The sequence below is a fragment of the Lasioglossum baleicum genome, chromosome 4, assembly GCF_051020765.1.
Source record: "Lasioglossum baleicum chromosome 4, iyLasBale1, whole genome shotgun sequence".
Lineage (NCBI taxonomy): Eukaryota > Metazoa > Arthropoda > Insecta > Hymenoptera > Halictidae > Lasioglossum > Lasioglossum baleicum.
The window spans coordinates 11308440-11325771 of record NC_134932.1 but is presented as its reverse complement, the minus strand read 5'-3'; the positions used below and the strand labels follow the sequence as shown (position 1 = coordinate 11325771).

The 17332-nt window shown below is 48.4% G+C and overlaps 1 protein-coding gene across 2 annotated transcripts in view; it reads right to left on the bottom strand.

Moving 5' to 3' along the window:
* Ubx (ultrabithorax) overlaps window positions 1–17332 on the bottom strand; it is a 178104-nt gene that overhangs the window by 98860 nt on the left and 61912 nt on the right. The window contains exon 2 of one of the 2 annotated variants that reach the window (XM_076422357.1): window positions 9395–9436. The exons of the other annotated variant lie outside the window; for it this stretch is intronic. Coding sequence (XP_076278472.1) covers window positions 9395–9436 — 42 coding nt within the window. The remainder of the gene's footprint in view (window positions 1–9394; window positions 9437–17332) is intronic. 2 annotated transcript variants of the gene reach the window in all.

The window sequence follows — 17332 nt, the reverse complement described above, 5'->3', positions numbered from 1 at the left end:
GTGCGCCGCGTGACTTCACTTATTATTACGTATCTGCTCGAAGTGGTGGTTGTAGAGGAGGGGGTGGGTGCGAAAGGGTGTGAGAGGTATGTATGTACACGAGGATGGTACATAATATATATCTAACTGCGCGGGCGCCGCGTAATTAAATCATGCCGACGGTTTTGCAATTAAACTCGATTATTTGCTCGTCGCTGGCCGCCCCCGCACACCCGGCCTCGATTTAACTCTTTCCAAGCCCCAACGCCGGCTCTTCGCCCTTTCGCCCTTCACCCTTCGACACCCTTCGCAAAGCGCACCCATTCGTCCGGTGCAATATCCTTCTACTTGATTCCGCACGGGATAGCCGCGTTCATTTCCAGCCGCATTCCTCCAGACCGTTTTAATTGGTGACGAAATTCAATTAGGATCGCGGCCACGGAAACACCAAGACAATGGCCACCTTCGCGCTGCCGCAAACACCCTTCTTTCCGACTTTCCTTATTTGTTGACTCTACCAACATTACTGGAGCTTGATGCACATAAAATAGTTGAACGAAGATTGGACTTCTTTAGCTGGAAAACCAGTCCAGGCAATTTTGAGAGCTCATACATGTTAAGTTATTCTTCGACCACATCCCCTACGACGTCGTACGAAAGTTCTCCCCGCAAGATAACGTCGCGTAGAATGATTTTAAGCAGTCCGGAATATTTCGGTGGCCGAGCGTCGCGTCGTCGGTTGAAAAATCTCGGAAATTAAGTCGACGGCCGACTCGCTGCGAATTTGCATTGTAGAGGAAGGTTAAGGTGCAGCAGGTAGTTCCGGTCCTTCGCCAGGTTTCTACGATGTGGTTGTTACGGGTAATAAAACGGCATCACCGTGACCATGCTTAAATGTCTGTGTACACGAGAGAAACTTAAGAGACCGTTTTCATAGTTCTCCGCGTGTACGCGGCGCGCGGTCGCCGAGCATCGTCCCTCTCGTCACCGATGCACAAAAGCAAAGAAACTGAAACGCAACGAGCTAGATACATAGATAGAGGAGAGGCAGACACGCGCGAAGATAAGTCAAAGCGATAGAGAGAAGAAAAAAAGAGCTGCGAGGAAAGAGTCACGATGGGAATCGGTCGATTCCGAAAGGGAAGGGAAGGTGTTTTGAAATTAAGGCGATAAATATTCGGACGTTATCTGGACACGAAATGAGGTTTTTATCTTGAGGAGGACGAGCTACTCCCGGGCCGTTTGAAATTTAGAAAGCTGACCGGTAAAAAGATCCTATCCGGAATAGGAGAAAAACTGTGACCATCGTGGGCACCGTCCCAAACTTTCACCCGAAAGCAGCCTCGCTTTTTTTCGCCTCTTTCTCGTCTTTCTCTCATTCCCTTAAAAATAACAAAGTATCCTGTGGGGGTGTCCATTAGAGGGGAGGTTGCGACTTTCACCGGGGAAAGTTAGTCTCGAAGCTTTTTACAGGCCTCGGGACGAGCCACCCCGGCCCGGGCAAAGGTGCGCGGCACAGCCGCAATTTCGGGGCAATAAAAAAGTCAGAGTCCCTTTTGTCGAAGACATAAAACATTCTTCGAAAGGAAACAGGCAACAACCGTTAAAGTGAAATCGGGCTGTGCCGCCCTGGAAAATTTTAGCAGACCGTTAGTAAACGTCTCGGGAACCTCTCCGCTATTTTTATGATGATATAGTGTCGGCACGATGGCAATTTTCGAAGCACTAGGAAGATGATTCTAAGCAGCGCATTTATTTGCACCATATCTACAAATTCTTGCGGAAAACTGTCGCTTCATTCAGAATGAATTTCTACGCCTTATATACGAACTCTCGATAGAATGATCGAAGCAATTATTTCCGACACGGATGAATTAAAAGGCTAGTGAAAGCCCCGCGACGATTCCCGCTCGAAACGGCGGCCATTACGCGGCTATTAAACCGTGAAGAGGCAAAAACGATTTACGAGCGAAAATCAATGAAATTGCGGTACTCTAAGTACACACCGTTACCAGGTAGACAGTAATAAATCTATAATCGTTTTATCGGTGTGTTCGTTTTGAGCGAGGGGCTCGACGGTGATCGTTAAATGCCGAAGCAATCATCGAGCTGCCGGCAGCTCGATCGATTACCGGCGCGCGAGCGCGAAAAAATAATAGATTACAACTGCTCGATGCTCAGTTTCAGGAAGCTCCGATTGTATCTCGCGGATCGTAGATCATTAAAGGATCTTGTTGCGTTTTCGTTGCACCATCTCTACGGTGTTCTCGGCCGGGGGTTTTGTGTATTCGGCCGTTTGTGTCTCGCTCCGCACCGCGTAATAGGGAGAGCAAAACGGAGGATGCGACAATATCCGGCGCGCCGGCGTCCGACAACTGATAACGCCAAGGGATGTTTATGTTTGCGTTCATAATACGTTTCGAGTTATGCGCACAACCCTTTGGAACCATCGAAGTTAGCACGCTGCGTACTGGTTCGAATTAGCGGGCAATATTGCTAAGACGCGCGTTCTTCGGTGCACGATAAATATTTCCTCGATACACTCTGGCTGTTGGAACTGCATTTAGTAGAATGTTATTGTTCTTTAAATGTTCGTTTTTATATCGATCGTATAATTGTTAATAAAAGATATACTGATGCTATCGGCGCAGTGGTACATCAAAGCAATGTTGCAAAATTGAATTAAATTTTCGACGTTTCGATCTATGTTTAGATCATTTTCAAGAAAAATAATAACTGCGTTTGCTTAATGAAATTATTTTAACTAATTTGGAACAACGAAACACGTGCTGTTCTCATGCCGTTACACAATGCAGTTATTATTTTTCTTGAAAATAATCTAAACATAGATCGAAACGTCGAAAATTTAATTCAATTTGCAAAATTGCTTTGATGTAAAATTAGATCGCACCAGTGCGCCGAGAGCATCAGTACATCTTTTGTAATTGTTCTTTGTCGCATTTTCTACGCAGAATATGATTTTATTTTATGCGATTTGTAAAATAATTCGTCTGGGACATTTTTTAAAAGGAATCGAATTAAATAATGAATTTTATTGGAACGAGAATTCTACAGAAATGGCCATTAACCAATATAGGAGTGCAGCATCGCAAGAACAATATCTCCCAGTGGTTATCATATTGGCGAAGACAAAGCGCCGCTAGCGAATATCGAGGCTACTGAAAAATTCACGAGAAAGAGAACACTGCCAAGATAAGAAAAGTCAACGAACGAACGAACGGACGTGTATTGAAATTAGCTGAAGCGTTCGGCTGGCGATAATTCGCGGCAAATTTTATCGATGCCGAACGAATAAACCTATAAAAAGGGAAGTGCTTTTCCCCGGCAGCTGAATGGCTTTCGTATCTATATGTAAATAAAGTAGAGAACGAGAAAGCGGGAAAGAGACGGATAAATAGAGAACGAGAACCATCGTGGGAGAGCAACAGAGAGAGAGAGAGAGAGAGAGAAGAGAAGAGAAAGGTATGTATAGAGAGACGACCAAGAGGTAGTAGTGGGAGAAAAGAAGAGAAGCGGCCATTTCTCTCCATGGAGCTGGTGTAATTTACGCGGGGACTGAAGATAGCGAAGGGACTTAATTCACGTTCCGCCGGCGAAAAAATAGGATAGAACCACTACCACGAGACGGAACCAGCTCATTCGCTGCTCTTAATTCTCGTTACAACGGGAACGCCGCCCTTATCCGTGGCCAATTACCTAAGCTTATTAACTATTCCGGATAAACGGGTCGTCTCTTCGCGAAAAAATACGAAATCCCGGGACACGCCACCACCGGAGACTAAATAAAACTATCCCTGGCGACACGTGCACGTCATACCCGAAATGGGAAATTTCGACCCCAAGGAACGTGCGGAGGTTAAATCAAGGGATTCGTGGTAGGAGAGAAGTGAGATTGAGGGGAGGTTGACACCGGTGACATTCCGCGAACGATTATTCCACAGCCGGAAAAGAATTACACGCGCGTGTGTCGAGGAGAGTTCGAGTTCTCCCTCGCGTCTCGCGGGGCCATAATACACCTCCGTCGGGTAAAATAATAGTTCAGCCTGGATGCCACACCCAGTATTGTGTGTACACTCGTACTCGGACCTCCCCGCGTCGCCTTATCCGCTCCCTTTGGCATTTTACGTAGGTATACTATCGATGATATACAACGCGCGCTCTATCGCGGACACGCGCGACACCATGGATTCGCTGCAAGTGTACGAAACGATCCTCTCTACAGGGTGCTCCATAAGTCAGGGACCAGGGAAAACCATGCTGTAATCTGTAATCCCTTTAGAATCTTTCCGGGGCTCGATATTTTTATTCGGGGTTCATCAATGTGCCCATAATTATGAAAGTAATCTGACAAGGGAAGGACCCCAAGTGACCGACTTCGATTTTGATCATTTTTTGTGAGATGATGGTATATGGATCCCTAATTATGTATGCAAAATATTAGGTGTAGTTACTCAATAGTTCTAAAGATATAAACAATTAAAGTTTCATACCTTGTTGATATACCATGATTTGAGCTGCAGTTTTTTAAATTTTAATTGTTTATATCTTTAAAACTATTGCGTAACTACTCCTAATATTTTGCATACATAATTAGGGATCCATATAGCATCGTCTCACAAAAAATTATCAAAATCGAAGTCGGACACTTGGGGTCCTTTCCTCGTAATCTATTTTTTCTTATATCTATTTCTTGTTTCGAGATATTTAAATTCGAATGGAGATATTTATCTATAAACGAATTTCATATAATGTTGAAGTAACAAGCACTATCTAACTTTTCACAATATCGTAAAAATTACATGATAACTGATAAATTCATTTTTTTCAATTTTCACTTAGACCACTTTCATAATTATGGGCGCAAATTATGTTTTATTTTATTAACCATTATACACTGCCGTAAAAGCGTGTGAGAGATGGTGAAAGACCCCTGTTGTGAAGCAACCTGTGCGAACGTGCAAAGACAAACACGTAGACACAGAGGACCCTTGGCTGGGTCTCGAAGATATCGCGATACGAGCATCGCGTCGTCGAGAGAAAGATACTCTGGTCTACCAGCACAGGCAAGAGAGACATGGCGATATAGAAACACACACACACACACACACACACACAGAGAGAGAGAGAGAGAGAGAGAGAGAGAGAGAGAGAGAGAGAGAGAGAGAGAGAGAGAGAGAGAGAGCGAGAACATAAAAGGGAGCACAGAAGGTGCAAGAGGGATGATGGTGGAAGGGCCGTGACGGGGGTTGGTTTGGAAGAAAGGTGGGGTCGTGGAAGAACGAAAGGGGGTTGTACGGGATGATGGCGGTGGTTCTTCGTTCGTTCACGTCCGCCTTGTCCCTGCAGACGTCCCGGCCGCTGATCTACGATTCCCTCGCGCATAGCGGCTCGCATAACTCCCGTCTTATACCTCTCGGTGAGATCTGGACGATGATATTGCTTATCCCGCGTGTTCGAACCGCCCGAAAATCCTCCGAGCCTCTATACCACCCCCGCAAAACAAGGCCGGAGTGTGGAGAACGAGGGTAAACAGAGGGGGTGAGAAAAAAGAAAATCGCGTCTTCAAGGGGTGGCAAATCCGCCCGTTCATTCCGCTCGGCGTGAAATATCCGCGGGAATTTCAAATGGGATAACATTCTGGTCAATTTATAGTTAATAAATTTGGGGGATGGATTCGAGAGCGAGGGTGCATAAAGTCTGCAGAGCTGTTTATCCTGGGACACGCCTTCGGATCCTCGGGAAAAAGTCAATAACGGGGTAATGGAATGTATGGCGAGCGATAAAGCGTATTCGAGCTCTCTCTCTTTCGCTCTCTTTCTCGCGTCGGAGATTCTTCTACTGTCCATTGTTATTCGTTGCGTTGTCATAAGCGGAGAAAGACTGTAGGTTCTGGCTCCGTGCAGGTCGAGACGTTGTAAATAAGGTGTCGGGCACGCTACGCGCTGGCAACAACGATAACGTTCGCCGCGAGAACGGAGCTTAATATAAATGTAAAAAGAGCACCGATACGATCGCCGCGTGATTAACAGGACCATCATGGCGGGGCAGCCCGTAAAGAATAACGGAAAAGCCCGAAACTCATAAATTCCATTACAGCCCTCCGGTGCAGTCTGAAGCATAGTATTACTAAACAACGTTGTCTCTGGCCGGAAGCTCCGAAAAGAATAGAAGAAGAGGAACGGAGAGAAAGAGTCGGGCCGCGGGAGTGCAACAGAGTAAGTGAGAAGAGAGTCTTGCGGAGATGGAAAGGGGAAGGGGAGGAAAGCGTCCGCCCCTTTCCTTGCGCCGGGTTTCAGCTCGTGCAAGCGGTTAACGCAGCCATTTCACGCCTCGGGAAGCATCCAGTTTCCTCATCCAAATTCTAACCGAATTCACGGGAACCTCTCCACAGACAAGGCACGAGGATTTCTATTTAGCGGAGACAGGAAGATGGCGTAGACAATTGGGAGAAGGATCGAGCGAAATTTCTCTAGCTGCTGCGAATTAATCCGACTCGGTCTTACAACCCTTGAGGACCCTTCGAATCTTGTTACTGAAGGAGAACACTTCTTTTTCTCGGGGCTATGCATGATCTTTATGGGCCGGAATAATTTGTTCGCGTAGGATTTTTTCTGCATGTAATTTGAGATGCACTAAAAGAAAGAAACACGAGTGAAATTAATTGTGAATGTATTAAAAACTATGAATATCCATATGCATGATCGTAGAACTTTTTATGAAATTAAAATAAGAATATTTTTTACAACATTAAAAAGGTTAAACTGTTGCTATGTATTACTATCATTATCATAATTGTGTCGGTTCTTTTATGCTAATGCTTGCAGAAATATTATAAAAACAGAAGAGAGGCATGCAGTTAGGGGTGGTTTATCCATCCTAAAAGTGTACACCAAATTAAATGACTTGAAATTTCGAAATAAAATAACAAAATCAAATAATAAACAAAAGTTAACCCTCTCAGAGTCTCGCAGTCGAGCAACAAAAATGTAGTAATGAATTGTCCAAACACAAACGAAGACAAGGGCAGAAGGGAAATATGAGGGTTGTAACTCACCCCTGAAATGAACAAATACATAAGATCCAACCCTCCCAGCTGCTCATAATCGAACAACAAGAAGACGTAAGAACTTATCCAGAGACACAAAGCCTAGAGATAGTAACGACGGTCATTAGCCGCAATTGCTTTCAATAAAGAAGTTGTTCTTCTCTTCCTTGACGTTTAGCAACCCCTAACAAAACGTCCGTCTAATGAAAAGCATCTGCTGACAAAGAGTCGAACGCCCCGCGTTGGGATAAGCCATGGAAGCTTCGATCATGCGGTCCATCGACTCGGAGCGACCCTCGGAGAGATCCATCCCGTCATCCCTCAGCCCTTTAATCCTTCTCGTAGGATCGGATCGAAGCCGTTCCTCGAAGCGGTGATTCGGTATCGAATTAACCGGGTAATTAACGGGACCGATACTCCCTCGCTCTCCCACTCTCTCCTCTCAGTCTCTCTGCGGGAGCTCGCGAATCATTTCACCGTGTGCGTACAAGGGGAACAAGCGGAACGAAATCCCTAGACAGGGACCGTGTGCAATCAGGGGAATACAGGACCCGTTGAATCGAGGTCCGCGCTCGCGCGAGAGCACACGTTTGGCCCTGATATCGGCCGCTACATCTATCCCACGGAGAATTTCCATATAGGATTCGACTTATGGCGGATGGTGGATGCGCGAAACTGTCGCGGCGCTATCGAATTTTTCCCCGTTTCGCCAGTTCGCCCTCGTAAATCCGCGAACGCGGTGGCGGAGCTCTCGCGATTCCCAGCCGCCTTTCCGCGTTTTTCGTAGCCCCGGATGGCCTAAAGTGAGTATCGATCAGAAAGTCTGAGGGAATTACGGTCCATGAGCGATTCTCCATTGCCTATACCAAGTGGTTATATCTGCCATACGTCGTGTGCCATAGGAAAGGGGGCGGCAACCGCAGCAGCACGACTGTCCTTCCTCTCACCCTCCGTCGCCCTACCCGGCTACCCCAATTTCACCCCCGAGAGCCAATATTTATTGATCACCCTCGAAGGCATCGTTCTGTATTCTCTCTGTTTCTCCCTCTTTTCCCTCCTCGCTCTTATGCTCTTTCTCTCTCCCTCTTGTCTCCTCCGCTGGCTCTGTCCCCATCTCCTCTCTCTCTCTCTCCCCCGAAAACCAAACGGGATCTCGCTACACGTTCTCTCGCGGTGAACCTGCCTCTTCCCTTTTTTCTCCCGTTTCTCGAGAAAAAGAGAAACATACGTTCCTCCCGTCGCGTCGTCAAGAGACGCTCTCGCAGCTGTTCTTCGCGATCCTTCTCTCTCTATGTCTCTTACTTTTTCTCTGTCTCTCGTTTCTCGTGGCGAGGGAAAGAGTTCCTGGGGAGACAGAGGGAGCGATCCTTCGGAGCCGGGAGACTCCGACGATGAAAATTCACCCCACGACTCTTTATTCTTGGAAGCTCGCCTCCCGTGTCGGCCGAGAATGCCTTAGGACCGAACCGAGTTCGAGGAAACTCGAGGGGTACCCCCGCAGCATCTGCGCAAGGGCACGCCTCGCCCCGTATAAATCTACCTCTGACACGCACGATCCGAATTCGGCACGAAACTTCGGAATTCGGTTCGAACACCCCTCGGGCCTCGCTGTCGACCAACGGCAAAGGGCTTCATTGACTCGAGGCCTCGGTGTCGATCCAACCGGCACGATCATTTCAATCGGCTTTCGTTACAGCGTTCAATTAACGCGCACGCTGACCCACACCTCGGAACGAACTCTGTTTTTTTTTCTACGCCACACAGCGAATTTACGCGTACCGCTCCGATCATCGTCCACGAGAAATCGAGCCCGATAAAAATTTAGTTGATCCGTTAATGCTGCCTGCAGTCTTTAATCATATTCAGAATGAATTAATCTCCAATGGGATTATAAAAATTCAATAAAAGTGTTTCAATGGAATATTCAATATAATGAATGATATTCAATGAATAAATATGGTTTAATGCCATATTCGTTAAAACATTCGACGAAATAAATGTATCGATAAAATATTTCTCAAAAGTATTAATCTGGAACGATCCCCGATTGAAATCCACAAAAATGCACATTTATTCTACAGATTTTATAAATACGAGGAATTGTTTCAATATTATCAGGCGCGCAAATTAATTCGCCGATTTCGCCAGCTGTCATCAATTGTATTTTTATTTTCCGTTCTCGAACGTTCGATCATATGGGAGACTTAATTTTATTATTTTTACGTTTTCCAAGATGGGAGGTCAGCGAGCGCGTCAAGAGCCGTTGACGCCATCATGCCGGGGGCCGCGTTGCGTCGAGCTCGAGCGTACGAAGCGTTCTTAAACAAGTTTTAAGAAAGCACAACTCACCTTGCAACCATGTCCAATGCGGCTTAGCAATATCTTCCTTACCTGCAACAAAGAAAAATTCCGTGTTTACCTTTTTATTTTTGGTCGGAACCAGAAGTGGGGAGGAGCAAATTCGCCGGGAACGAATCGAATAAATCAGTGGAGGATCGACAACGCGAGGAGTGGTTTCGGGGGTTGTAGGTTCGACAGGGGGTAGCGGAGAAGAGGACGCGGGCGCGTACATATAATAAGAGGCGTCAGCTTTTGAATTATTCGTCGAAAAACTGATCACCGAGCACGCGAAACACCGTAAATCCTCCAACTGTTTAAGCAACCCCCTCGTCGCCTCCCCCGCTCGGTTTCATATAATGCCGGCGGGGTAGGATCGATCGATCGGGAACATTTTAAAACCGAACAAACGAGAGTAACTCCGGGGGCCCCCGGTACCGTCATAAATGAAGCCACAAATCGTACTTAGCCATTCGACGGCCCGACGATATTTCCCGGTCGGACAACACAATTTTCTATCGGGATAGTTCAATTTCTAGATCGAGGATTCATATTTAAAAATATCCTCGCCGATCGGACAGGATTCAACAATTAACGACGTCGACCCCCCACCGTTCCCAGTCTCGTCTCCCCGTACAGTTTTAACACCCCCTCTCTCGGATTCTCACCTCCTACCACTCGCACCTTGTTTTTCATTTCGATGGCAATCCCATGTCCGTGATGAAACGTCGATCGATGAGCTACTGAATGCGTTTTCCGTGCTGCACCGACGCCACGCCGCTCGACGGACGCTCCGGATTGTGTTCGTTAATATTCTATTAGACATCGACAAATGCCCGGCCGTGTTTCGACGACGCGTGGCGTTTAATCTCCTTTCCCTCATTATGCATTCGATCTCGAAGCGAGAATAACGATACGACCGTTCCCCTGACAGAAACGCTCCGTCGAACCTGATTTGTTTTTCTTGTGCTCCGTTTCCCCGGGCTTTCGTCGCCGTCACTATCAATTTTTCAGTAATATTCCCAAACCGTTCGACAAGACACGATATGGTTACGAACAAGCAGAGAGAACATTTTCCGATTTCGTTCGCAAGAAATTGGCCCCGGAAATTGGCATTTGTGCGAAGTATCGCAGTAATAATTACGGACTACGCCCGGCTGAAATGTCCCTCGCCTATTTCAGGAGACGGTACCAATTCCGGCGATGATTCTGGTCGTTCCATCTCGACGGTGCCGTAAACTCGAACGTTTCCAGCTGAAAAACGGAGCCAATCTTGTGCCATTATTTGAGCAATAGGCGCAGCCGGCTTTGAAAGGGCTAACGTATGCTAACGAGAGAGAGAGAGAGGGAGGGAGGGAGATAAGAGGTCGTATGTAGCTCGTACCAATTCCCGAGTCGCGTGACGCCGGACATTTTTGGTCTTCTGCGGGGCTACGAGAGAGAAAGAGAGAGATATTTCTCTGTTAAAATGCCACGGTGCGTTAAAGATTGTTGGATAACGGAGGAATTAAAACGTCGTCTGTGTCCGAGCTCTGCGGGCAGTCCCAGTGGGAACGTTTCTTACGCTGTACAATTACCGTGAGCTCGGTAAAGCGGACCATGGTAGAGTCGGATCTAATCCGGTGCTTCATCTTTGGGCTCCGGTGTCTATTTAGCTTGTCATTCGGTCTCGCTATGAATAGTTAATCGGCGGCCGCGGGTTTATCGATCGTTTGACCAACCGCGGTCGCTGATCAACAGGGGTAAACGATTCGAACGGACAACTATCCTCCATCTCGCTTTGCTAGCCAGTCACGACGTATTCACGGTAGCTAAGCCGGCTAGCTAGCGAGCGAGCAAGCAACCGACCGAGGGTTTAGGGCATTCGATCGACGAATTGTCAGGACTCACGGAACGCCGATAAATTGGCGTCCATAAAATCGCGAAAACGGCCGGGTTAACCGACGAACAGGAACCGGTCTGTTCAACCAGTTAGATCGCTAGATCGCGAGACGACTGCGAAGAGACAATCGGGACACACGTCCTCGACGGTGCTCGCGACACGCGATAACGATTGATCGATCGCGGGGGTCGATGAGGAGAGGGGGACGGCGGCGGCGGCGGCGGCTGCCCGCCTAATTTACCGGGGGGACATGGTTAATGCACGCGATCATCAGCGAAAAGGATTAACCAAATTGCTCGAAATGGGAAATTTCAATTGTCGAACGACTCGCCGGGCAGAAACGGGCAATTATGCGCGCCGCGACGGGACGCGCGTCGCGCCGCCGGTCGCTCTCGAAACACTCGTCGCAATAACAGAATAGCGTAATCAATTGCATAGCCTCGGGCCCGGCCGGCCGGGCGGCTCGAATTACATCGCCTCGGTTACATCAATCATTAACTCGTTTATCGTGTAACCGGGCTAGTTAGTCACGATCGTAAAGCAACCCTATTGAAAGTATAATGTTGCCGGTCTGGGAGTTAGGTAGCGAACACAGAGAGAAACACCGAGAGAAAGAGGAAGAAAGAGACGGATAGAGATACATAGCGGAGAGAGAGAGGAAGAGGGGCGTTTACAAGCGTCGAGAGGTACGAACGTATTGGTCCGAGCAATCTAGCATCTAGGAACAACTTCTTTCCGGGCCGGCCGCACGCTCTGTCATCCATATTCCAGTTATTTGCGCACGTGCACCGGTCTCTCTATGGCCGCTATTTATGCGTCTCAGCGGGGATGACGGCGCTAGCATGAGCGCCTAGCTGTAGCATGAGCGCGAGCGCAAGCGTGATCGCCGTACGCGCGATGGTTACCTACTTAAGTCAGATACTATCGGCAGAGGAGGCAATTCGATTGCGTGTACCGAAGCATGGTGCAGCGCTGATATAGAACTACTAAACAGGTCGTAGATCAGCTCGGTTAGTTATAACCGCTGCCACCGCTGCTGGCCGTGCCCTACCCTGCACCCCTCCGCACACCCAATCCTCCACACACCCCCCTGCAACCCCTTGCACCCCCGGGCCGGACGCTGAACCAATTCCCACCGGTGTTCTGGATCATTTGGCGGCCCGCGGCCGTGAGATGCGCGCATGCACCGGCCAACCACGCGCTATCTCGATCCCGTAACTCCGTGTAATTCGATCGGGTCTAGGATTTTTAGAAAAATCGCCTGAACAACGATCCGACGATCTTTTTTGCTGGGGATCGATGAAATCTGTGTGGCAGGTGACACGGAAAAGCGGGAGGATGGAACACTCACCAATATAAAAAAAATGTTGACGAAATCGAGACTGAATGAATTTTAATATCAATATATTAAAATAAGAAACATGATATACAGATCTTAAAGGCGTTCCATGATGGAATAAATTTGCGTGCGCAGTTCACATTCGGATTTCAATATTAAAAATTGTTTGTTGGACCGCAGACAACATGCGAACGTCGACGTAGTCGGTGGCGATAAATCAGGATCGAAATCTCATATTCGAGACGACGACGGGTGGTTCGCCGATCGGTCCCGCTCGTTCTTCTTTCGTCTGTCTCGAGGTTCGATGAATTGATAATTCAAAGGGGTGGGTGGCGCCGAAGGGGGTGGGTCTGCGACGCGTTATTGGTTCGCGGCGATGGTGAACGCCGTGAAAATCTGCAGACCCGGTGACTTACGACACATTGCCGGTGACTGGTTATTAGATTATTGGTCGTATCGACAGCTCGTGCGTTGCCTGCCGATACACGGTCGGTGGAGAAGGTGGTACGAGGGGGGTTGTAGGAGAAGGGGATGAGTTCGAGGGTGGTTAGCCAGGGGTACGGTGATGGTGTCGCTGGTTGTGGGTCGCGGCACGGACCACGCACGCAAATATAGACGGGTCCGTGGTGTACGGCAGCGGAACGGGGATGGCAGAGGGTTTGTAGGAGAGGGTAGTGCAGGGGTGGCAGAGGAAGAGAGAGAGAGAGAGAGAGAGAGAGAGAGGCGGTGGGACAAAATGGGGAGACTGTGATAACGATAACGTACGATCGGCATTAGCTGGCGGCTTGCTGTGGCTGATGGATGCGCTAATTATCAGCAAGCAGGAGTTACAGTGTTTCGCGTACCCGTCCGTGCCCGCGCGATGACTATGCGTTTCCGATAGAGACCATCGTGAAAAAAGAGATTACGCGTGCCGCGCGATGGCAACGAGCACGTGGGGAGGCCGACGGAAAAAAGCACCGAGAAAAATCGGAGTGAGAGAGAGCGAGAAGGAGAGAGGAACGCGAAATTCGAAATCGAACCGGGCCATTTTCGATGGCTCTCGTTCCAAAATTCGAACGAGCCCATTTGCGAGCGGGCCGATGCTTCCGCGCGCATTCCAACGACAAATCCCGAGGCCCGATGAAACCTTATTGCATAATTTCGGGAATCCTCTCGCAGTTTTATCTCCCGGAAATGAGACTAAAAAAAACAGCACGCAACGAAAGCGGTGAAAATTTTGTGAAAATTTCGTTGACCAATAATTTATCGGAAGAACGTCGAGTAACCGGGGTTGGTATCGTTCTGGGTTGGTAAAACTGAGCAATCTTCGTTTCCCTTACGTTCAATTGGGAAGACTGGGAGGAGGGTACCGTAGCTCGTCGCCCATCCACGGCACACCCATACGTATCCCGGGAACCGCAAGCTGCGGTCTAAGCCCTAGATGCATCTACGTAGCATAATCTACGATAGCGGGCAGCGCGTATACACCACGATCGGTCGAGATCCGGTGCCCCGTAATGAACATGGCGCTTGTTTATTTAATGGGAAATTCGGTGGCGCCATAAAGCTCGAAGAAGGGGGTGAAACCTATTAAATTTATGTTTTCGGTTTACCCGCTCTGACGGATCGCAATGCCCGCACGCGTCGACCTCTCTGGCCACCCCCTTTGCCACCCCGCCCGTCGTGGTTCAACCACCCCCTGAAAACTACCCCACCCTCTCTGCCTCGCACCGCCATTTCCACCGAGTACTCCCCTCTCGTTTCATCCCCCTGGCCTGTACTCTGTCCTGTATCCTTGTCCGAAAACGCCACACTGTTACTCGTTCATCCCTCTCTCTCTCTCACACACGATTCTCCACCCCCGTAACCCCATCCTATACTCCCCCGGTGCCCAAACGATCCACGGCCCGGTGTGTGTTTGTGTTTACCCTATTGGTAGTCCAGTGTAATCCAAACGGAGATATATATTCCCGGTGCCCAGGGGGTTCGGCCAGGGTTCCGTGAACCACGTTGCGGCGCCCATCGTGACGGACAGCGCCGCGTCAGCGCGTAAAGCATCATCGCGTTTCTGCGGCTTGCGACCGCTCGCTTGCTCCGCCGTACGTTTCGCTGGTCACAATGGGCCAAGGATCTAAAATTGCGCCGATGGACACGCACACCAGAATATCGACGATCTGCCGGAAACGCCACGCCGTGTGATGGCTTTACGACCAACCCCGAAGATCGAAAATTATACACTCTTTTGGACACCTCGACGCCCCCGCGATTTTACGACTGCAAACCGAGCCGGGAAAATTTAACGGCCGGCGACGATTGTTCGTTCTAGCAAAGATGCACATTTTCTTGTTAAAGCTGACGCTAAAAGTCTCAATTCTCGAATTATTATTAGGTCGTTCGGAAAGTAATTTCTCCTGTAGATTGCAATTGATGTATAAAAATGTTATTTTGCATAAAGATTAAATTGATTCTAGATTGTGAAGAATTGGCTTTCATTTTCCCTCGATAAAACGAAATGACCTTCCGAACAACCTAATAGTCCGTATAGTTGTTCGGGAGTGAGAGAGCCGAGAGCCATAATCGCAATGGATCGGTGGAAAGGTACAGCCAAATAAGTGTCTAAATTTAGTGCCGGTCTGCGAAAATAGACCCCGAGGATCGTATCCCCTTCGCGACAGAGAGGAATTATCGCTTTATTATTGCAGCGTATTCGGTGACACAAAAATCCATTCGGGCTTACGTTCTGCTGCTTATACGCGGCCGCTGCGTTGCACAAACATAAACGCTCGCAGACGTGACTGCGTGGCAAACAGACTGGCACGCGTTGCACGTGCAACGTCAATTCGCGTGTTACTCTGGCTCGTGTGCGCCTCTGACCTACACCGGAAATTATAATTAGAAAATCCGATGATCGGAACTGTTCCTATTATTCCCAGCTTTCAGCATCTTCATCATTCTTCGTCTGGGCATGGTAAACCGTATCTTCTAGATTCGATCATAGTTATTTATAAACGTTCTAAAAATATACGGACAATTCATGCATATTTGGATTTGATTAATTTAATTTCTCCTTAATGTGTTCCTCCCGAGATACTTGGAGATTATTTTGCGCAGAGATTAATGATCTGTCCAGCCGCCCCAGATGCGCAAAAAGGCTCCTAGAACGTGAGCCAGCCCCATTCTTAAGGGCGAGTCGCGATAAATTTTAATTGAGTCGAAGTTTTTGCATCAGACGTCGCCATCATCGTATCAGGGGTGGTTGGTAGGCTGAGGAATCGTTGGTTAATGCCCAATTATCGTGACCGGTAACGAGGATCGGAATCGATTGCGTTCCCGAGTCATTTAAATGCGCATCGAGTACGAATTTATTGGCCTATTCGGAAACACCGTGATAAAAGACAGAGGGCTGCTGGCACGCAACGAGAGAGAAAGAGCGCGAGCGAGAAAGAGAAGAAGAGTATAGCGAAGAAGGAGGGTTTAGGTATGTAAGGATATTTCAGAGAAGGGATCGGATGTAAGGAATGGCGAACCGAGGGTGGCTGGTATCACGGGAGAAGCTGAAGCACCCAGCCAGAGCAGCAACCCCTTGCAAGGGGTAGGAAGCAATTATAACACTAAATTAAGGGCGAGGAAAATTTGGTAATTAGAGGGATTCAAAAGGGATAAAGTTGCAGGATGGTCGTTTTTCCTGCACCAGATTCCTCCGGGGTGACTCGTGGAGGGGGCGGTTAGGCTCCCCGGGGCGGTTGAAAGAGAAACTTTCTCGAAACGGAGATATATCCCCACTGTCGCAGAACGCCGCGATAACGGTTTCGAAACTTCCAGGCGATTTTACTTTTTCGTTTTTCCCGACTTCCGAAGGAAAGTTCCCGCTATCCGATGATTCATCGACATTGGACCCGGCAGCGAATTTTAAATCACTCCGCGAATTATTCCCATGGACTTCTTATTTCCTAGGGAAACTTTCAACGGACACTGATAACGATTGTATCACGCCGACGCTCGTGCCCTGACGATTCTACTGTAGACGTTAACCCCGCTGGAAATTATTTACAATACGCCGGAACAAAGCACCAGTCTATTCGAGGGTTGAACGAGGAGACAGTTTATTTAAGATTCCCCGAGTATAAAAATGTCTGGAGCGAAGATACTTGGGGCCATTCGCAATTCAGGCGTTCCAAGGGGTAGTTCCATCAAGGAGAGCCTAATAGCCGAAGATGGCGGCGGCCGTAACTCGCAAGTTTTCCTCGTAGTGCAAAGCTGACGCACAAAGGAGACAATAAGTCCGAGGAACGGGAAACGCGTGAGACATAAAAGCCGCTGCGACGTCGTCGAGTGCGTTCTCGCAGAGTCAATATAATTTTGGCACGGCATTCGGATGTTGGGAACCCCCCCATGTACACATTCGCCCGACATCCGGGGGGAGGAGGCCGGTATACATCCTAGGAAACGACGAGACGGGATTCGACGTAATAACGCGCGGATCTGTCGCGTTATGCGCAGGCTAGAACCGTTCCAGCATATAAAACTCAGTTTACTTTCGGTTACATGGGAAGTCTGTGTGCAGGAAACTCGGCGCATATCGCGAAACAGTCGTTCAACATCCCCCGGCCCCTTGGAATCGGCCATTTTCTTTCGCCGCGGCTAATATATCGAGTCGTGGCGAAGTCTACGAGCCTAACTTCGAGGTCTACGCAAAAATGTGTCCCGGGGACCACGGAGACTTAGTCGTTCTGTCTCGCAACGACCG